Raw genomic sequence first — 23,639 nt, 5'->3', positions numbered from 1 at the left:
TTTATGATATAATGATTTCCATCATCATAATTGCTTAAATTATTCAGTTGCTTATTTACATAATTGCTTAAGAGCTAAAATGCTCAAGTACACTTGGTTATGCACCTAGATGCATATTTGCTATCTAATGATGTTATTCATTATTTAATATCAACCCTGTGTTTTAGGGTTGTATGTTTCTGCTCTTAGTTATAATTAATGAGATGTTCATTATTGTCATTGATTGCTAATGTTAATTACATAGTCATGCTAGCCGTTTGATAATAATTCATATTGTTTCTTCACTTATCGCATTTACACTTATTTAATCATTTCAAATATGCTACTTATCTTACCACGATGCACATATATGCCCACTTATACATATGCATTGTTTGCGATATTTTATATGTTCTGTCATGATATATTCTTTTGTGTTGTTACCTTGGTTATTTATGTTATTGGATGCATATCATGTTATAAATGCTATGTTTTTCGCAAATGGATAGCCGTGGATGATATCTCACCACCTCGCAAGAGTACTGACCCCATTTTATGGGGATGCAGGTGCTTGACTTTTTGCAGTGCGATGGAGCTCGATGTGCGGCGGAGGACTGAACCCACACTCTAGAACTTGAGATCTTGGCAGTTGTCTTTTGAAAAAGGAAATGATGTATATTTCTCTTGCATCATTTTATAAACTGTGATAATAGAACTGTTTCATGTTCTTGTTGTTCACCCTGTAACTCGCACAGAATTTCCAACCAATTTTCCTTATATTTTTTCGCTTTGCGCAATATTTTCAAAAAAAAAATTTACTCTAAAAATCTAAAGGATTTTCCAAGTTGAGATTTTAGGGCGTTACAAAACTTGGTATCAGAGCAGTGTTTTAGAAGTATGGTTCAAGACTCTGCACGCATCGACCATCGCACTGTAAGTATGCCTAATTTAGTAGAATTGTGTTTCTGTTGCTTAATTGTTTTTTTTCTGTATGCTTAGATCAATGAGTATTTTCCGGTTGTCGTCTGATGCGAGACACAACCTGATGCTTAAAGCCTTATATGATTTGGCTCAAGGCATCGAGAGCCTGAACCAAGCGATTCAGACTATTATACGAAACATGCACGTGTTTGTGAATCAGGCACTTTCTTGTGCAAGATGTAAGATAGATCACATGGGGTGAATCTGTCCCCGTGAACCGAGTTTATGCACCTATTATGGCCTGAGAAAAACACTTAAGAGATTAAGTGTCATTTGAAGTTTGGTGTAGAGTTCTCGAATGGTTTTGCTTTTACGCTTGTGAATGTAGTTTCCCAAGCTAGTTCGTGTCAACTCCTGTGAGAGTTGAAGTCGTTGATCTAACCCAGAGACCGCTTGTGTATTTCACCTTCTCATTTCACATTACTTGAGTGGAGACGATGGATGAATCATAACAAATATCAAAACTGTTGCACCAATCATATTGAAGAGGATGTGGTTTTGATAAGAGTCGTCTGATGAGGCTCTAAGATAGTTTTTCCTTCTTGCATTCCAACTATGTTAGAGATGTTCGTAACCCTATCATTGATGAAGGGTATCTTTTCGAATGTGATGATTTGGACAAAAGGCTAAAGCCTTATCTGTGCCAGCTGAACCCTTGATTTATCCCATTGGAGGATGTTGTTGATCCGCAGTTGTTCTCGGTGATGAGAACGTGAATGATGTTATGCGCTTAGCAAGTGACTTTTGTGTTGCCGATGATGGCAATAGACTCTTGAGAGGGTCGTAGATGGGGACAACATAACACCAAACTTCAGGGTGTTATTGCTTTTGAGAAAGCGCTGTGGGAATTCTTGTTTCCCAACCACAGTTGGAAGAGATTGTGGTGAGATTTGGCTCAGGTGGTGATTCCTGGCAGTGCCAGTGTTGCCATTAAGGTGGTGATTTCCTAATGATGTTGTTGAAGTGGTGATTCTTCAACAATGTCGTTAGGGTGGTGATTCCCTAACGATGCTATTAGAGTTGATTCTCTAATGAAGGATGTTGGAATGGTGATTTTTCAGTAATGCCTTTAGAATGGTGATTCTCTGACGATGCGGCTAGAGTGGTGAGTCCCTAACGATGCCATTAGAGTGGTGATTCTCTAATGAAGGTTGTTGGAGTGGTGATTCTTCAGCAATATCATTAGGATGGTGATTCTCTAATGATGTCATTAGGGTAGTGATTCTCTAATGATGTTGTTGAAGTGGTGATTCTTCAACAATGACGTTAGGGTGGTGATTCTCTAACGGTATCATTAGAGTGGTGATTCTCTAATGAAGTGGTGATTCTTCAACAATGATGTTAGGTTGATGATTCTCTAACGATGTCATTAGAGTGGTGATTCTCTATTGAAGTGGTTGAAGTGGTGATGCCTCAACGATGACATTAGGGTGGTGATTCTCTAACGATGTCATTCGAGCAATGGCTCTTTATTTTGTGATATTGGAGTGGTGATTCTCCGTATGGTGTGTTAGAGTGGTGATTCTCTAACGATGGTTGTCTAGAATGGTGATTGTCTGGCGATAGCGGCCTTATGTGGTGTCACTTGGGTTTGTTCGAAGAACATCTATATAGATTGTGTTACTGCATAATTAAATTGTGATGTGGCACTGCTTGAATTGTGCGTAGTTTACTCGAGACTTTGTGAAAGACTACTACGATTATTACCTAACGAGCATGATTATGAAACCTATTGATTAATTATTATTATATATTTTTGTCCTGATAGATGGCATGGGAAGCCAGGTGCAACAATGTCTTGGATACTGTGAACAACCTTGCGGAGGTTGTGCAACAACAGGTGGTTGCAATGCAACAGATAGGTGCGAACCTCAAACACGTAGCCTAAGGTAGGCAAAATATAGGTACGATCACCTATAAGCGCTTTATGGAAATGGATCCTCCTGCTTTTGAGGGTAAGATGGACCCTAAAGACGCTGAGACATGAATACGTGAGATAGAATGTATTTTTCGCATTCTGAATGTTTCAGAAGAGAAGAAAGTGAACTTCGGTACCTATCATTTAAAGAACCACACTGAGAAGTGGTGGGACACATTCTCTATGGTTAAATTCAAAAACAGAAATGTTACATGGGATGAATTTGTAGAGGTTTTTAACTCTGCATATTTTCCCAAGCATGAATGAAGTAAGAAGATGCAAGATTTTCTAGACCTACAACAGAGGACGGCCACTCTGGCAGACTACATCACTAAGTGTCATTGTTTGGAGCGATATTGTCTAAATGTATACGTCACGGAAAAGGATCGAGCAATGAAGTTCGCTCGTGGGTTGAAGCTGACTCTGAGAACCAAAGTGTTCACTAGCGGACCCAAATCACTCGATGAGGCCATCGAGGTAGCAACCCTATTGGAAGAAGACTGGGCCGAGCAACAGACCAAGATTCATGTGCATACCAATGAGAAGAATCCCAGTGGAAAGGAATCCTCGCCGCCTACCAAAAAGCAAAAGCGTCAGGAAGACTACCAGAACCGCCAACGACAAAAGCAATCGCAACAACCCAGTGTCCAACGAAAGTGTCGACGATGCAACGAAGAGCATCCTTTTAGAGTTTGCCCTCTCTATGATGGCAAGTGTTTTAAGTGTGAGCAACCAGGATGCATCACCAAGTTTTGTTCGAAAAAGTCTTCTAGAGACCTTATTTATGATGATTAGACCCCATCAAAAGTGAAGACATGATAATAAACGAGAAACCTATCAAGATCATTGATCATTGAGATCAAGTTTTGCGTACCTAGACCATTCTGTTGGTCAGAGTGCGTTGGCAACACCATGGCATCGAAGAATGCACATGAGAGCCTGTAGCGAGTATGAGGGACGGTTATCTCGACCTTTTTTGTTGTTTAATGTTTGTGATTTCGCGGACGAAATCCTTTTTAAGGAGGATAGGATGTAAGACCCATGAATTTTCTGAGAAAAATTTAATTCATGATAAGAATTTCATATGTATTTTTGAGGGCATATATATATATATATATATGCATAAAAACATTTGAATTGATCTACCAAAAAACTTAAATGCCTAAGTTTAATGTATTTTAAGAAATTCTGACAAGAATCGAGGTTTTTAAGACAATGCTTGAGTTTTTGAAACTTTAAAAAGACACTTTCAAAACTTAAATGCAATTTCACAAAAAAAAAAGATGTAATAAACAAAATAATGAAGGTTAGTGGGGCCCTTCATGAATAGTGCCTTAGAGGGGCACTATTGAAAGATTTTCAAATTAATTCAAATGAAATAAGCCTATTGGGGCATTTTTGGCCTGGAGGGTTTATTTATAAAAGTGCCACCGCCTAGAAGGGTGTGACACTTAAGTGAATGAATCACAACCCTTTATTTTCCAGATTAAGTCTCAACCGTTGGATCAAAACCCTAACTTATAAAACCTTGAGAAAGAGAGAGAAACCTCATTTTTCTTTCTCTCTCTTTCTTCCCCCTTCCTTTCCTCTCTTCTCTCTCCCACCGAATTCGTGAACCTCCATTAGACTTACCTTGAGCTTGTGTGTAGGGCTAGGTACCGAAGATGGACTCCTCTCTACACTCTAAGCCAAGAGTAGATTTCAGTTTCCTCCATTCCACGCATCAAGGGTGAGTTTTTTTTCATTCTCCATTTGCAATTTCATTCTTTTTCTTGAAGTAATATATTCTCATTTCTTGTGTACACATGAAGCCAAATCCTCCGGTGCATGACATGCAATGCATGGTGGATTAGGTGGATTAGAATGGTAATAGCAACTTTACTTTGTTTTTCGGTGCTGTATGTTATCACATGACAATGACACACACACTCACGGTTTAAAAAAAAAGGGTATGCATTTAGGTAATTGAAGCATTTGGTTGGCTCATTTTTAATTTTTTGTTTTTTGGATATTTTATGGCTCTAACCAGTGTTTGAACATTCGGTTCAGATCTGGTTTGATAGCCCAGTCCATACTCGGTTTTCTGTCAAGAAACGAGTTTCCCGAATCTAGAGTTGTTAGAGACACCTCTAATAAATCGAATGTATCTCCCTAGATACTAGTCAGTTTTTGGTGTTCTTGGATATTATGAAATGCTTAGTCTCAGACCTATAACTTTGTTGTCAAGGGTTTGTTCTAATTTGGTCTGCATAGTCCTCTAAAATCCATGTCAAAAATATAGTTTTTGCATGCACTGGTTCTTTCTGATTTTCTGAGTTGTCAGAGACAACTCTGCTAAATTGACCGTATCGACCTAGATACTGGTCAAATTTTAGTGTTCTTGGACATTCTGTAAATCCAAGACACAAGCCTCTAACTTTATAGTTAAAGTCTTGGCCTGATTCGGTCTACATGGTCCTCTAAAATCCCTGTCAAAAATATAGTTTTTGCATGTACTGGTTCTTTCCGATTTTCCGAGTTGTCAGAGACAACTCTGCTAAATCGACTATATCTCCCTGGATATAGGTCAGTTTTCAGTGTTTTTGGACATTCTAGATATCCAAAATTCAGTACTACAACTTTATAGTTGAGAACTTTTCCTGATTCAGTCTGTAGGATCTTTAAAATCTCCTGTCAAAATATCAAACATTCAGATTTTTGTCAGTCCCTATTCAGTTCAGAATGCCCTGGACAGCGTCCCATATTTTCAAGATTTCTCCTGACTCCCTCAATAAAAAATTGATTGGTTTGATTCTGTGTAAAGCTAAGAGATAGTTCTACAACTTTTGTCTTTAGGGTCAGGGCTGAATCTTCGCCTAAATATCTCAAAAATATTGCGCTTTCTGCTATTGTAGGAAGTCATGGTTTTTTTTTATCCTATTTGGATCTTTCTCATTTTTGGCTGAGTTGGGTGTAGCCCAACCGAGGTCCCTAGTTACCCAACTCACTAGGGCATTTTCCAATGTGTTGATATCTACAAATATATATATATATACGTTAAAGTACGACAGACCCGAGTCAAACTATTTCTTCAAATTACCATAGAAACGCATGCTCTTTTGGTAGTCACTTTTCCGTTGCTCCCAGACCTTAGGGTTCAGTTGGGAGGCACAGACTGAGGTCTGAATCATGTGGTTTAGACCTGGTCAGTCCATTGGACAGGCTCTATTCTAGTCCGAACCAATTCGGTTCAGACCAGGGTGCTTAGGCAACCAGTTTGAGCGGTTGTCCCACAACGGGTGTACCATTCGGCTGGATCGCATTGGGTACACCAGCTTGCTGCTCCGAAGGCAGCCAAACACCTTGGAGATGTGCTCAGTCCGGAGGTCCGTCAGTGGGAGTTGGCTGCAATCGAAGTTATAAAAATATATTTTTAGAGATATGTTATTGCGAAATGTGATGACAAGGGAAAAATCGGGTAGGCTTTGGCAAATCAGTTTTCATGCAAACCGATTTGTACCCTCCAAGTTTTGGTATTTTGATTGCGTAGGCTAAGTGGGTGAGATCAGTTCAGTGGGTTAGACCGAGTGGAGGTCTTCCCCTCCTTGTTGCGACCACTAGCTTACATGGTACCATATTGTCCTTGTGCGCTACATAGATGAAGTATCAGTTGACCCTTTTCCCGTTGTCGTGGTAGCACCTTGATGGCTCTCATACATTGGCATCTCACCTTAGCATGTGAGATACACATTTTATTCATGCCTAGGGTCATATTTAAAGCATCTCTATGATTATTTATGCACTTAGATGGATGCTAAGTTACGCTCCACATTTTGGCATGACCTTGATACGAAACATGTATGGCATACTTAGTTGGCATGATTCATTGAATACGTAAGAAATATGTCAGTGGCAGGTTGATGAAATTTAGACACTCACCCAAGCTCTTGATTCATGAAATATGTAAATGGAATTAACGCTCTTTTAACATCATACACGATTATGTTACATCACTTGGGCACATCTTGACACGGTTGCGAATTTCTATCATATGGAAGATTATTCAAACATTGTAATATTTTGAATTATGCTTAATGATGCACCTTACATGGCATAGCTACTTTATAAGCATGATGGTTCAAGTTCGTAAGTTATTTAACATGTTTTATAAATGATAGTGAATGACAACATGCTTATTGATAGTTCACGTGCAATTGTCGCACATTCTGACATGTTTGCAAGTACACAAAAGAACATGATGTAACATGAAAATATTAATGTTATGGCACGAATGAATACATTCCACTTGCAAATCTTGTCACTGAACTTAGACGTATTGAATGAATTATGTTGATAATTCAAGTATCTTATATGCAATAATATTTCTCAGCATATAATGAAAGATAGAATGTTTTCGCGTCTGTTTACTTTGGACAGACGATTTACCTTGACACTTTGTTCGTCCCATAAATATAAAGGGGACTTGAGGCGCCTTGTAGGGGCATAACTGTCTGTGAGACCTTGTGGAATGTTAGCAACTCCATGGCGAGTTAGTGTAAGCGATGGACCCACCTCATGAGTTGAGCTCACTTATGTTAGAAATGTGGGGTTACACGTACTTTCATATCTTGTATGATACGTTTCATAAATTCTCATATTAGGGTTCTGACACTGGTTCGAAAGTTGTGGAATGTTTGAACATCGTGGCAAGTAAGCATGGGCGATTGGACCCATATTGTGAACTAAGCACACTTATCTAAGAGTATCACACCATGAATGTTAAGTGATTGTTATCGCCTTCACCGGTGAAGTACTCCTTTTGGTTTGTAGAGATAAAGCTCTTAAATGTTTGAGTGTGATATCGATATTTTGATCGTATTTCCCTGCGGGAAACACAAGGTCAGATGGACTTAAGTACCTTGGAAGGAGGGAATGTTGCTAGATCTGCCTAATTAAGATTAACAGTTGATTTATGATATAATGATTTTCATCATCATAATTGATTAAGGGCTAAAATGCTCCAGTGCATATTTGCTATCTAATGATGTTATTCATTATTTAATATCAACCCTGTGTTTTAGGGTTGTATGTTTCTTCTCTTAGTTATAATTAATGAGATGTTCATTATTGCCATTGATTGCTAATATTAATTACATAGTCATGCTAGCCATTTGATAATAATTCGTACTGCTTCTTCACTTATCGCAGTTACACTTGTTTAATCACTTCAAATATGCTTCCTGTCTCACCACGATGCACATATATGCCCACTTGTACATATGTATTGTTTGCGATATTTTATCTGTTGTCATGATATATTCTCTTGTGATGTTACCTTGGTTATTTATGTTATTGGATGCATATCATGTTATAAATGCTATGTTTTTTGCAAATGGATAGTTGTGGATGATATCTCACCGCCTCGCAAGAGTACTGACCCCGTTTTATGGGGATGCAGGTGGTTGACTTCTCGTGGTGCGATGGAGCTTGATGTGCGGTGGAGGACTAAACCCACACTCTAGAACTCGAGATCTTGGCAGTTGTCTTTTGAAAAGAAAAATGATGTATATTTCTCCTGTATCATTTTGTAAACTGTGATAATAAAAATGTTTCATGTTCTTGTTGTTCACCCTGTAACTCGACCAGAATTTCCAACCGATTTCCCCTATGTTTTTATGCTTTGCGCAATGTTTTCAAAAAAAAAAATACTCTAAAAATCTAAAGGATTTTCCAAGTTGGGATTTTGGGGTGTTACACCATATGTTTGCACACTCTAAATACTAACTTACCTTTCTTGCACAGTTCACCTATTAGGATACCCTTAGAGGTGACTGTGTACGATTGGTACCGTGCTCTTAGTTTATTTGTTGCAAGATATCTGTTGAGTGCCATTGCGTGGTGGTTGTTTACTGCTTTTTAGTATTAGTTTTTTTTACCTACTTTATGGTTTGTTGTGGTTTGGCCACACTGCGTGTTAGGTAGGTAGAAAACCAGTTTCTTAAGACAGTTACTGCATCGGTCTACCCATAGGTGCATGCAAGGGCGACACTTGCTTGACCCCGAGCTTGTTGAGCTAGTTGAGGACTCTGAGTTCCTCATTAGGAAAGCTCGCATACCCGGCCCCATGACTGAGGATCAACAATTAACTCATCCTCTCAGGGAGTACTTCACTCCCAATGCTTGCACTCCCACCTCCTGCATCATGAGACCTGATGTTGGACCAAATCATTTTGAGATCAAGGCCAGTGTCATTCAAATGCTACCATCCTTTTATGGCCTAAACAACGAAGACCCCTACTGTCATCTCGATGAGTTTCTCGAGATTTGTTCTACAATGCAGATCAATAATTTTGGGAATGATGCATTAAGGTTGACGTTGTTTCCTTTCTCTCTCAAAGATGAAGCCAAAGACTGGCTAAAGGCTCTAGATACGGTTCAGATTACCACTTGGTAACACATGCAAAGAGAGTTCCTCAAGAAATCATTCTCGATTGATAAGACGAACTAACATAAAAAAGCCATCACCAGTTTTTCACAAATTGAGAAAGAAATATTTTATAAGATGTGGGAGATGATGAAAGATCTTCTTTGAAAGTGTCCCCACCACCAGTTGCCCCATTGACAACTGGTGCAATATTTTATGACGGACTGACCGAGAAGAATCGTCAAATGGTTGATGTTGCTTGTGGGGGCACTTTCATGCTGAAGAGTGAGGACGAGGCATGGGTCTTGTTTGAGACCCTGAGTGAGAATTTGATTCACCACGCTTTTGCTTCACGATTATAGAGGGTGACACATGCCCCTGTTGGAGCCAAAAAGGCTGGTATCTTTGAATTAGGGACGAACATTGAGTTGCATAACAAGGTCGACATGCTGACCCAAAAATTTGATCAACTATTGTCGAATCCCTCCCCAGCCATGTAGTTGTGTGCGCTATGTGTTGGCCCAACACACCATATCTTTGACTGCCCCGTGGCACCACAGTACCCTGAGTTTGTCCAGGAGCAAGCTCAGATGGCGTAAGGTTTTGCCAAGCCCGCACCCAACCCATTTTTCAATATATATAATTCGGGTTGGCGTAACCATCCAAATTTCTCGTGGAAAACTTCACAAGCCCAACCCCCCATCCCTTCCCAAAACCAACCCAGACAAGGTGGTTATGCGCCTGGTTTTCAAAGATCCAGCTACCCTCCAGCCCAGCCTTCCTATAGTCAGCCTTTGTACTAGGAGTCTTTGTCTAGCCAGTCCTTCGAGGATAAGATGTTGTAGGATTTCTCAAACCTCAAGGCAAACTTGAGTTCCCATACGCACTTCATTGCGAAACTTGAGACACAGATGGGATAGCTCGCAGAGGTGCTTAGCAGGCGAAGCAAGGGGGCCTTACCTAGCCAGTCATTGGTTAACCCTAGGGGTAAGTTGCTGATGCATGGCCTGCACATGACAGATGCCCATCAAGAGCAGGCTCAAACGATTATCACTCTTAGGAGTGAGAAGTTGTAGAAGAAAATGAGAGATCTAGTGAGAAGAAGTCAGTCCCTACTGTCATACCTTAGGAAAGCGAGAAGGCTCCCCGTTCTGAGCCTTCCAAGTCGTATATCCCCAAAGCCCCTTTTCCTGAGGCGTTAGAGAGACCGAAGTCATTCAACAAGCAGGGAGTGAACATGTAAGAGATGCTTGAGATATTCAAGCACGTTCAACTAAACCTCTCCTTACTAGATGTCATCGAGCAAATCCCTACATACGCAAAGTTCTTGAAGGAGCTTTGTATGCAAAAGAGAAAGTTGAGGTCTCATATGCTAAAGAAGATCTATCTGACTCAGCAGGTGAGTGCGGTGTTACAACACCAAACCCCATCTAAGCTCAAAGACCCAGGGACTCCTATTATTTCGTGTGTCATAGGAGACATCACTATTGAGCATGCCTTGCTCGACCTTGGGCCAAGCATGAATATCTTACCGGGTTTCTTTTATGACAAATTCAGATTAAAGAAGATGAAGCCGACACCTATGACTCTGCAGCTGGCAAACAGATCGATCAAGGTCTTGCGAGGAATTCTTGAAGATGTTTTGGTCAAGGTGGAAGACTTCTACTTCCCTTTTGACTTTATCATCTTGGATATGGAGGGAGTAGATGATATGAAGCAGACCCCCATCATTTTTTGTTGCCCCTTCCTGGACACCGCCAATGCATGCATCAATTGTTGTATAGGCACTATGAATGTTTCATTCAACAATGGGAAGATAAGGCTGAACATTTTTCATGTCGTGATGGGCCCTTCAAGTGATTAGGCTTTTTTCGAGGTCGATCTCTTCTAGGACCTCATAGAAGCGGAGCATGTTTGGACGTTGAGTGATCCACCGCAGAAGGTGGTTGATGAATCACTCGAGAGAGAGCTTTAGATTGATTGATAGATGGTCTTGTGAGTTGAATTAGACCTGACATTTCGAACCACTTCCTGATTTGGCAAAGAAGCCTTGCTCGACCTTCCATTGAGAGTCCGCCTAAACTTGAGTTAAAGCCCTTACCGACTTTGCTCAAGTATGTCTTTTTAGGCAAGGATCAGACTCTCTCCATTATTATTTTTGCAGACCTGACTAACACTCAGGAGTGTTAGCTTCTTTAGGTTCTCCATGCACATAAAGAGGCAATTGGTTGGTCGGTGGTTGATTTGAAGGGGATAGACCCCTCCTTTTGCATGCATCAGATTATCATGGATAAGGGTGCCAAGCCCTGAAGAGATATGAAAAGGAGGTTGAATCCTCACATGAAGGAAGTGGTGAAGAAGGAGGTAGTCAAATGGTTGGACGCATGGATCATTTATCTCATCTTCGATAGTCAGTGGGTGAGCCCCACCTAGGTTGTTCCCAAGAAGTTTGGGCTCATCGTTGAGGTGAATGAGAAGGAAAAGAGCGTCCCCATGAGGACTACTACGGGGTGGTGAATGTGCATTGATTACAGGAAGTCGAACAGTGCAACTAGGAAGGATCATTTTCTATTGTCGTTCATCGACCAGATTTTGGAGAGACTTACAAGCCAACATTTTTTCTGCTTTCTAGATGGTTATTCAGGATATAATCAAATGGCCGTTCACCCCGAGGACCAGGAGAAGATAACGTTCACCTGTCCATTTAACACTTTTGCATTTAGGAGAATATCGTTTGGGCTCTGCAATGCCCCGATAACATTTCAACGATGCATGATGATGATCCTTTTTCATATGGTTGATGACGTCCTTGAGATTTTCATGAACAACTTTTTGGTCTATGGATCTTCCTTTGATGATTATCTCCAGAACTTATCGAGAGTGCTGAAGCATTGTATAGAGACAAATTTTATGCTTAGCTAGGAGAAGAGCTATTTTATGGTCCAGCAGGGGATTGTTCTTAGACATATTGTGTCCGAGAAAGGGATTGACGTTGATAAGGCCAAAATAGAGTTGATTGCCAAATTATCTTCATCAACCTTTGTATGGCAGATGCGATCATTCCTAGGGTATGCAAGTTTCTATCGACAGTTTATCAAGGATTTTAGCAAAATCTTGAGGCCGTTATGTGACCTGCTGTCAAAAGACCAGTCGTTTATTTTTTATGATGCATGTCTGAAGGCATTTGTGTCTTTGAAGGAGGCCCTGACCATAGCTCCCATCTTTTGTTCCCCCGATTAGTCAGTACCTTTTGAGATCGTGTGTGACGCTTCTGATTACGCAATTGGAGTCATTCTTAGCCAGAAAATTGAACAACGATCTCATGTCATTTATTACACCAGCAGGACCCTCTCTGATGCGTAGATGAATTATATGACCATAGAAAAGGAACTGTTAATTGTAGTATTTACGCTTGAGAAGTTTCGTTCATATTTATTGGGTTCCAAAGTCATCATTTACTTTGATCATGTTGCCTTGCAGTATTTGATGAGTAAAAAAGATCCTAAGCCACGTCTCATCCGTTGGATTCTTCTACTACAAGAATTTGATTCTGATATTCAAGATAAGAGTGGATGTAAGAATCTTGTAGTAGATCATCTGTCCAGACTGACTGTGAAGACATCCACTGATCAAGGACAAATTGATGATTCCTTCCTGGATGAGCAACTTCTTCATGTCAAGTGTCTGCCCTGGTTCACGCATATCATCAACTTCTTGGTGATCAGAGAGTTCCCTGTGCATTAGAACATGAATGAGAGAAATCACTTCTTATCGCAGGTGAAACATTATTTCTGGGATGATCCAGAGTTGTTTCGATTATGCTTGGATCAGATGATTCAGAGGTACATCTTCGAGGAGTTCGATTCTATACTAGAGTTCTGTCATGCCCTGGCCTATAAAGGCCACTTTTTCAATCGAAAGACCGCTGCGAAGGTTCTCCAGTTTGGATTTTGGTGGCCGATACTTCATAGAGATGCTCATGATTTTTGTAGGAGATGTCTATGTTGTCAGCAGACAGGTAGCATTTTCAAGGGTGATATGATGCCCCTTTCTCTATCCTTGTCGTAGAAATTTTTGATGTCTGGAGCATCGATTTTATGGGCCCCTTCCCACCATCGTTTGGTTTTGTTTATATCTTAGTGACGGTTTATTATGTCTCCAAGTGGGTCGAGGTTGTGGCCACCTGGATTAATGATCATAAAGAGGTGCTTCAATTTATTAAGCACAATATCTTTAGTAGGTTCGGTGTTTCGAGAGCGATGATTAGTGATGGAGGTACGCACTTCTGGAATGTGCAAGTTACTTCCTTGCTCAGGAAGTATTTAGTACTTCACTAGATTGTTATACCATACCATCCGTAGATGAGTGGTCAGGTCGAGGTCTCCAACAGGGAGATCAAGCGGATTCTTGAAAAGACAGTTCGGTCAGACCAAAAAGACTGGTCTGAATGCCTTGATGATGCATTATGGGCATATAGGACTGCTTTCAAGACTCTGATTGGTATGTCCTTGTACTGATTAGTTTTGGGGAAGCTATGTCATCTCCATGTTGAATTGGAGCATAGGGCGTATTGGGCTATCAAAAAGTTTAATTTTGATATAGCTCAAGCTGGCGCAGAGAGGAGATTGCAGATGAGTGAACTCAAAGAGTTGCAAAATGATGCGTATGAGAGCGCCAAAATCTACAAGGCTCAAACCAAGCATTTTCATGATAAGCACATTGTGCGAAGATCATTCAAGCCTGAGCAAAGGGTTTGGCTTTATAATTCGTGACTCCATCTTTTTTCAGAGAAACTGAAGTCTAGGTGGGATGGCTCATTCATAGTCTAGATAGTTTTTTCGCATGGTGCTATTAAGATTTTGGACCCTCAAACGTGCGACATGTTCAAGGTAAATGGGCAATGGCTGAAGCTCTATATTTCTGATGTCGTGGTTAGTCAAGACATTGAGGTCATTGACCTCATTGATGAGTGAGGCAGTATACAAGGTTTGTATATTGTATTTTTAGGGATTAGATTTTTGGTCCTTTCATAGTTTCTTAGGACATGTTTGTTTATTTCTTTGTTCATGAGCATGAATGTTAGATCATGTATGCATTGCATTTGGGCATTTTTTTATGAGTTATATTTATTGAGACAGGTGAAATCTCTGCAGAGCTAGTATGACGCATCATCAGGTAAGATTCCACAGTATGGATTAGGTGACTTCTACCACTTTCCTCCTATTTTTTGTTTCTCATGTGCATTCATATAGTTTCATGCAAGCATGGAGGAGTGTCACTGAGGACAGTGTCATTCAAGCATGGGGAGGGTGTAGTTTGCACACCCAAATCTTTTTCTATCTTTGTACATGCATATTGATGAAAACTCATAAAAAATAGGCTTTTAAGAAATGAGTTTGACCTTATATGAATGTTTTACATTATCTAATGTTTTTAGAGAATTTTTAAGCCCTACAAAAAAAATTTCTGACACTAATCTAGACAAACATTATTGTTTATGTGGATTTCAAAGAAATGGCGATAGATGCATGTTAGAGTTTATTTTGAATCATAAGTATGAATATGCATAGTTTTATTGTTGAAAAACTAAGCAAATGAACAACATTGCATTTAAGAGCTCAAAAAAGGGAAAAGAGTATATGTTTAGTTGTTTGATCTCTTCATATTCTCTAGTAGCTGGGCTCATACACAAGTTGAAGTATTTAATTTTTATGTTGAAAAGGATAACAAAGAAAATCACTCATTTGTCTAAATTGATATATGTGACCTATTTTGTTCGAGTAAGTAGAGCCTGAGGGATGTTTACACCTGGTGCCCTAAAGTCATCTGACTTGTGAGTCATCGACCTAAAAGCCCATTACATGGACTTTATAGAGAGCCTAATAAATATTGACATTGCACATGACAAGAAGAAAGCTATATGTAAACTATGAAAATGGAAGGTTTAGTGACTAGAGCGATTAAGTTTGAGAGATACTTTGTATCTGGTGCCCTAAGGTCGTCTGTCCTGGGAGTCACTGACCTAAAGCTCGTTACACCAGTCACGAAAATTAGAAATTTGATATAGTTCTCAACAAAAGAAAGAAAAAAAAAGGTATGAAAAAATTAAAAATCAAGAAAAAGAAAAAGTTCACTGCTTAGATATAATTATTGAGAAAACCTGTGGAGAAAACATATGAGTGAGGATAAGTAAATAATGACATGTGTGTATTTGATTTTCTGAGAATAAAGCATAAATGATTATGATATTTAGAAAAGTAAAAGAAAATATTTTATTTTGTGGTGGCAGGTAAAAGACTAATCATGTTTTGAAAGTATAATGACATAAAATATTCGTGAAAACAAGCTTCTTAACTTCCTAATTCTCTTTGAATTTGAATCTTATGCATACATGAAAGATATGTTTGTGGGTAGCATCACTGCAAACCCTCACGAGACCTTACTCATCCATTGGGGTAACTCATGGGTTGAAAGGGCTTGTTGCATATGCTAAATGCAACTATGATTTCTATAAAAGTGAGTTAGGTTTTTGTTTTGGTTAGTTTTGTTATTTTTTGTTTTTGCTTCAGTTTGCTCGAGGACTACCAAACGATAAGCATAAGAGAATTTGAGCATGCATAATAATTACACTTTATTTATCTATATTTATGCATGATCCATGATAAAATCACAATAAAAACCCATCTTTATTATTGTTTTCAAGGTTTTGTTTTTAAATTGAATTTTTTGGAACACATTGTATTCTATGATCTAGTCCTGCATTTTTAGTGTTTTTATTAGTTTTAAATTTTTCTTAATTATAGTTTAGTTAGATTAGGCTATAATTAGCTAATTTTAATTAGTTTAGGGATTTTCATTTTAGAAAAACACATTTTTAAAAAGAATGCCTTTTTGGAAATTATTGAAAATCTTTGGACTCTTTTTAAAAAATTCATTTTTAAACTAATTCTCTTATTATAAATAGGATTGTTCAGCATGAAAAATTGTTTTCCCTCTGTAGCCTGCGCCCCTCTCTTTCTCCTCTCTGCCTCCCCTTCTTCACTTCCCCCTCTTGTTCGATCGACCGGTTGCCTACCTCGTTCTTCTTGCTTCTTATGCTTTTTGATCCCTCTTCTAAACCCCATTGTCGTCGGTTTCTCGCATCCCCTATGCTGGAGAGAGAGCTGAGTTTTTTTTATTGCAGAAGGTAAAAACCGTCTTCTTCTCCCCCCATCTCCGTAATTTAGATTCAGCGGGTTTCATTGTATACATAAAAATCCACATCGTCATAGCATATAGTGCATTAGATATTATTATTTTTTAGTTTACGGGCAACATGCATATTACACATAGATATAGTTATTTTAAAAATCTTTTTAGAACCCAACACAGCGTTTTCACGCTGTGAAGAGCTTTTCTTGAATAGACAACATCAAACACAGTAGCTGCGTGTTTGACGCTGTCAAAGAACCAGCATAAAATTATTCTGTATTGCTAACGTTTGTTGTAGTTAACATTAACTTTTGCTATAGTTTAGTTTATTAAGTGATTTTATATAGGTTAGTTTATTTCATAAAGGTTAGTCTATCGTGAGTTAATGTTTTTCATAGACTAGTTTAGCTAATATAATATATTTTTATAACCTAGAATCAGCCAGTTATTTCATTAGTCGTGACTTGTTTGCATTAGTTATTATTTGTTTTAGTAGTTCTGTGTATCAGCCGTGATTTGAGTCATTAGTTATATGTGTTAGTTATGTTATTTTCTTTGCTGTAATTTATTGTTTTAGTCATTGTTTTGTTTAGTTATTTCATCGGTCTGTATTAGGTAGTTTAAATTAGGTAGTATACGTTGCTTAGCTACCATGGTTCAACATGTGTTCCTTTTTAGGTTATTCTAAGTAGTTTTACTTGTTAGTGTTTAGGTTAGATACAGAATTTATTTTCATGCATTGACGTCAATGCAGTTAGTTTTTTTCTTTGGCATATATGCATTAGTTAATCTGCCCATTACAATTTTGTTATAGGTTAGCAGTACAAAATTTTCTTCATTAGTTTGTTTGTTTCTTCATAAACTTTTGTTATGCGTTGAGTAATTTATTATACTTTTTATTAGAAGTGCCAAGGTAGTCTTAGTTACGTTGTTAATTAATTAAAAGCATTAGTTTATTTTTATTTTCTCTTGTTTATGTTATCACTAAGTAGTTTATATTGGCATTCTCATGTTTAGTTATTAGTAGTCCTTTTCTAATTACGTCTTTAGCATATTATTTCAGTTAGGTCATCTTAATTATCTATACGTTATTAGTTTATTTTATGCATGTCATTGAATTTCCTACACTAGTTTTTCTTTGTTTGATTTTAGTTTAGTATTCATAATTAGTTACATTAGTTAGTTTCGTGTAGACCACTTAGTTTGTTAAGTAGTTTTGCTATTCTGTCTTTTAGTGTAGTTAATTTATGTAGTTTAGATCTTCCTTTCTTGCTGAATTTTTAGTTCATTAACTATTAAACTTTGTTTAGTTCTATTTGTTGTTGCAGCGTTTTTTTTTTTATTTTTGCAGAGAAGCGAACAGATGTGCAGAGAGACCTCTTTCGAGCCCTCAAAAGTACCCTCTGAGGTCTTGAAAAGAGCCCCTCAAAGAGCCCTTAATCAAACACATACAAAAGTGAACAAAGAAGCAAAGAATGAACAAAGGACTCAAAACACTGAAGACTTTTCTTTTATTTCTAGCTTAGGTTTTCTTTTATTTTAATTAATTTGGGTTTGTAATAAGGCCACTTAATTATTGTTTAAATTCCTTCGCAGAGGGCTGCACTCTCTTATTTACTCAATTAATTGATTTTTATTTTTGGCAATAAAGAGTAGTTAATTGTGTGCTTGAATACAAAGTATTCCCCGTTTCCTGAGATAGACCCAGACTGCACTCGTATGAGCCGGTTTTTATTATTTGATGTACGATTTGCACAAATATTTTTCTTGAAAATATATTTTTAAAATGCTTTATTGAAAAAGTTGCATTAGTGTGCACCCACTTTGGACTATTAAAGTGAATTGAACCTATAGTAGAAAATGTCATACAAATGTAATCTACATGGTTTGTTGATGCAGACCTAGCTGAGGAAGACCCAGATCTGAATCCAGTGATCTAGAAACTTGATGCGGACCCTAGTGTGGTAGATCCAGCTTCAAGCTCCAAGCTCCATTTACTTGAAGTAGTGTGACCTAACCTTGGGATGCCACCTCATCAGCTCAGCTTTGACTCAAGTGAGACCCACCTGTGGGACACCCCCTACAAAATTAGGCAATGATGGCTTAATCTAACCACCTCCTTGGCACCCCCACATCTCTTAAAGCTCCCAGAAACTCGTGTAGCACTCTTGAAGACTCTCTCTAAAAATAATCATAAGGGAGTCTAACGGCTAAACCTATTTTTTGATATGGACTCTGTTTTTGAGTTTGGTCCAAATAGGCTTACCCAAAATTACCCTAGGCTCTCAAGCCTCAACTAGAATTATGTTTTTTTCTAAATTATTATTGCTTGTAACTTGTGTAAGCTTTAAGCCCTCCCTAAGCTTATATACAGGGCCTCATTTTGAGCTTAGGCATGAGGAATGAAATTGGTATTTGCATCTCTCTAAAAATCCTTCATCTCTCTCACACTCTCTAGCTCAAGTCTCTCTAGTGAGTCCCTATCCCTTGACTTGCCTCTCTCTGTAAGGGCTAGTCCCTCTCTTTCTTGGGTGAGTTGATCCCTAGTGGGTATGTTCTTTCAAGTAAACTAAGGTTGCAGCCAAGGCCCACCCCAAACTGGCATGGTCAACTCTAACACAATGGCGGTCTTGACCCTTTCAAGCCTAACTCGTGGAACCCAAGCATTTCCCAACTGAACCAACACTATAGCAAATCCTCACTCACTTAGCCAAACTGATGCAGAGCCTCTTCTGTACCAGAACAACCCAGATGAGTTTGATCCTAATCCAACTCTCCAGACTAGATCAGGGCAGCAATACCCGAGATCGATACCCGAGATGATCCAATCCCATTCAAGACTTGTCTGGTCCAATTGGATCCTCGGAGTAATCCATTTCTATCAATCTTTTTATATCGCAGTAGTGATTCTATTTTGGCATATTGAGAAATGGCTTCACCGGCGAGGTGCTCATATAAGCCAAAGGTGTCAGAGCACGTGAATTGGGTTGTGCAAAACTATGTAATGACATGTATACTACCCTAAGGGGAGTATGAAGGCTATTAAGCATATTTGCCTCTTGAAGCGAGGGCATAGAAAACTAACTACCCTAATAAAGATAAAACCACCTATGTAACCCATTCACACCATGGTCCACCTTAGAGATGGTAAAACGGTACAACCTTGAATGACGTTGTCACATGTAAGTTTGAACTACATGTCATACCGACTTGAATTAAGGAGCAAAGGCATCCTTTGACCTCTAGTCACTCGGAGTTAGGAAGGTCAAGGTTTTCTAAAAGTGGTATAACTCAGCTGTTGCAGTAGTAGGGGATTGCAATCTGGTTTGCCATTGTGCCAAAAATCTCTCAATTATAGATTGCGGGCTTGGGTTTGTGTGAACACCCCAAATTTTTCAAAAGCTTTTAAATATTTCATTTTTGCCCCTGATTTCATTGAGTCACTTTTTAAATCTAAATTCCAGTTTATTTCTAAAGTTTTACTGAAATTAAATTCATTTGACTCAATCTCGGATATAGATCCATTGTCAAAATCCAAAACTGAGCCTCGTTATCCAATTTTTTATCAAATCCTCAAAATTACCAAAATAACCTTCAGAAAGGCTCAAACAGTTTGTCAGGTATCCGTTTGGATCCATCGTGTTATATTCCTCGATTCAAGGTTTAAAATTCAAATATTTTCCCAAAACTTGGGTCCAAACCCATTTTTTTTTCCAAAATAGCTCAGAAAACCCTTCCTTTGTAAATATTTTAAAAAAAAAATTGCAAAATTATTTTAAACACCTTAGTTTTTAGAATTTTATTCCAAAAAACACAAAAAAATGTAGAAAATGAAGAAAAGAACAAAAAAATAAAAAATAGAAAAGAAAATTAGTTTAAAAAAAACCCTTTTTTGGAAATTTCTGTGAAAACCCTCTTTTGAGAAAACTCTTTTAAAAGGACCGCCCTTTTGAAAATCCCTTAAAAAGGAAACCCATCCCTTTTGATAAAAAGCTATTTAGCAAAAAGGAAAAACTTAGGGTTACGGGGAGGGGGGCCTTCTCATTTTCTCTACAGAAAGCCTCAGCCGCCTCCTTCACCCCTTTCGCTGAACCGCTTGAAACCATCACCAAACTTCGATCGCCACGGCCATTGGCCTCAGCCTTCCATCACCAACAGCTTCAACCTCCAATGTGCGACCTTCTTCCCTAAGCTCTCCATCGCCCTCCGATCATCGCCCCTCCATTTTTTTACCCTCGATCCCTAACTGCTCCACCTTCATTCGGGAACCTTCGTCCCTCTCTTTAAGAGGGGAACGATAGGAAAACCCCCATCATCGCTTCTTCACCACCGCACCCCTTGTTCCTTCTCCTTCGCCTCTACAATCCACTCTCACCACACCCTATGGAAGCTTCATCGATCCCCTGCCTCTCCACCCGGAGTCCCTCCTGATCGATCCTCCTCTCTTTTGGCGTTTCCCCTTTTTCCTTCTTCATAACTTCTGCAGAATCAGGTAAGAGCTTCTTCTCCCTCCAATTCTGATCTCTTTCATTTCTCCTGGCTTTATCACCATTACCGCACTATGGATGCTATTGGGTTGCCTGTAGCAAACCTCGATACATCCTTGTGCTACAATGAATGGAACTACAGTTCCAACATATTTTCTTCATCTTTCCCACATTTTATCTTTCTTCATTTTTATTTTTATTTTTTATTTTTTGTTGTTGTTGTTTTGGTTTTCCTGATTTGTAGGTCGATTTGTTCCTAATTTTTTTGTCTATTGTTTCTTTACATCAAGATCTTCTCAATTAGCTATGCACATTTGGATTCTTATGCTGATAATATTGAATTCTTCACCCTAATTTCTACTGCAATGTGGCTCAAAGTGCCATTGCTGCTGCAATTCCCGCATCCTGTCGATGCTTTCAGTCTTTTTTTTTCTCTTTAGCATGTTTAAATTCTAGTTGCTACCTTATTTTTTTTTTCATTTTTGCTCGTAGCAATCATCACGTAATATGTCACTGGCATTTGAATCAAAATCTAAACATCGACACTCCACAGACCTCAGCATTTGCTGTGAAGTGCCCTGCTCGGCTGAGCAAAATTTGGGTTTGTAGCTGTTTTATCGTGAAGATGGGTTTTCATGTTGGCTTAATTTCTTTCAAATCATGATCAACATCATTTTTTTCTATCTTATTTTACCTGTGAATTCCCTATTTAATATCGTTATATTCTCTGCGTTTGCTTAAATGCCCCCTTTATCATTTATGACTGCAAACAAGGCCACATTTGTTATCAACCTGTGTAATAATACCTGTAAAAGTTAGATTACACGAGCAATGATCTGCTGTGAGATTAATGGAATCTACCGAGGAGTTTGAACTTCAATTTCATCATAAAATTTTGTATCCTATTGAGAGATAGTATATGAATTGCTAGCTTGGTTGTGAAGTTATGCCGAAGTGGTAAAGATGGGCTTAGGCTTGAAGGCATCTGTTGATAATCCTCTGTTAAAAACCAATGCTGAGTGTGGATCGGTCCATCCCATCTGCAAGATGTTAAGCAAGATGCACAAGAGAAACAACACCATAACAGAATATCATGGCAGCTAGTTATGTTCGGGACTCCCCACTTATGGAAAATTTTGTGACCTCTCGGTGAGGTAAGCTATCTACGAAGTCAAAATGTCACTCAAATTCTGTGTTTCCAAAAAGAAAAAGGGGGGGTTCGTGATCTGTATCAACAAGGGCTTCATATGATCCCTCGACCTGGGGATGACAGATTCCAGGCTCGCTTCATCCAGGATACTAGTAAAAAAAAAATGGAAAGTAGAGTCTGGATCTGCAGCCCAATTGATTCGGATATCAGTAGATGAGGTTACAGCAGTACTGCTACTTGAGTGGCGGGCTTCAAATCTAGCCTTGCAAGTTATCATCTCTGCATTCTAAAGGTGAGTAAAGCTATCTAATTCTTGTAATAATTGCAATGTCGTATTTCTAGGCTATAACATGTTCATGTACATTTTCATCCTTATACCACAAAGCCAGGTATTCTTGACTTAGTGAAAGTGAATTCTTTAAACTCAAGAAATCATGGTTTAACTTTGATGATCAATTATCATGAACTTTAAAAGTATAAAGAGAATCCAACATTCTTGATGTTCATGCGTTAAACTGTATCAAATAGCAGGTATGCAGTTTTCAGGAAATTGTTGCTTGGTGTCGCATGATATAAATTTCCCTGTTAGTAGTATCCTTGTGATTTGCTCTCATTTAAAACATGTGAGTCTAACACTTAGGTTCATAAATTTTGTCCAAGAGTAGCTTTGACATTCAATCTAGTTAGAGCAATTGGATATTGGTTTTTTTATTTTATCCTATGCTTGTCTTTTACATTTTCATTATATATCTATGTCTTTATAGAACACCTGTAGGGTGAAGCCATGCTTGTCTGTTACCTTTTCATTATATAGTTTTACTGAGCATTTGCAAGTGACATGATATATGGAGATATTTTTGTTAATGTCTCTCACCTATTTCATTGTTTTCAGGTAAAAGATGACTTCTAAGAAACTTTTCAAGTATACTCTTTTTTTTTTCATGTAAAAGCCCTTTGGTTCAACCTCATGTTTCTATATGTCCTTTTCACTTGTCTTAGCTTGCATTGAAATTTTTGTCTTTGTCTTTGACTAGCGAAATACCAGCAATGGATTTTGAACATTGACTCAAGTTAAATGGGTTGGTTATGGTTCCTATTGTAAACTTTTTAGTTAATATATATATATATATATATATATATATATATATATATATATATATATATATGTAAAAGAAGCTGAGAAAGAGAAATCACTTCATGCCCTACTTTCTGATGCATATGGATAAACCAAAGAATGCTGGTGGTGTTGCTTTTGAAGTCCCCCATTGGCTTGAGCGTGAAACTGATGGCTTTTGCAATCCATTCCATTATATCAATTGGATCATAGCCTTTTTTTTAACTGGAGGTAAAAGATGATAAAGGGTTTTTGTGTCGATGGTGTCCAAAATTTGGACCTTTTTGTCAGATTTGAAGTGAAATCAACAAAATCGATGAGATGTTGGTAATTATGTTGTGTTAAGAGAGAATGTATTTTACATGTTCCTTATTAGCTTATAAATTTTTCCTGGAGAAATTCTCAAAGTAATGATA

The 23,639-nt window shown here is 38.3% G+C and overlaps 2 protein-coding genes across 2 annotated transcripts; both read left to right on the top strand.

Moving 5' to 3' along the window:
• Window positions 1-10,527: 10,527 nt before the first annotated feature.
• On the top strand, window positions 10,528-11,145 carry LOC149828695 (uncharacterized). Its single transcript, XM_090017118.1, has one exon. It carries the CDS (start codon window positions 10,528-10,530, stop codon window positions 11,143-11,145), a length of 618 nt encoding a protein of 205 aa, XP_089873244.1.
• Window positions 11,146-13,642: 2,497 nt separating this feature from the next.
• LOC149828694 (uncharacterized) lies at window positions 13,643-14,254 on the top strand. The gene is made up of 3 exons (XM_090017117.1): window positions 13,643-13,781; window positions 13,884-14,032; window positions 14,138-14,254. Exons 1-3 carry the CDS (start codon window positions 13,643-13,645, stop codon window positions 14,252-14,254), a joined length of 405 nt encoding a protein of 134 aa, XP_089873243.1.
• The last annotated feature ends 9,385 nt before the right edge of the window (window positions 14,255-23,639 follow it).

Source organism: Nuphar pumila, chromosome 9 (assembly GCF_984573655.1).
Source record: "Nuphar pumila chromosome 9, dmNupPumi1.hap1.1, whole genome shotgun sequence".
NCBI lineage: Eukaryota > Viridiplantae > Streptophyta > Magnoliopsida > Nymphaeales > Nymphaeaceae > Nuphar > Nuphar pumila.
This window is presented reverse-complemented; position numbering and strand designations above follow the sequence as displayed.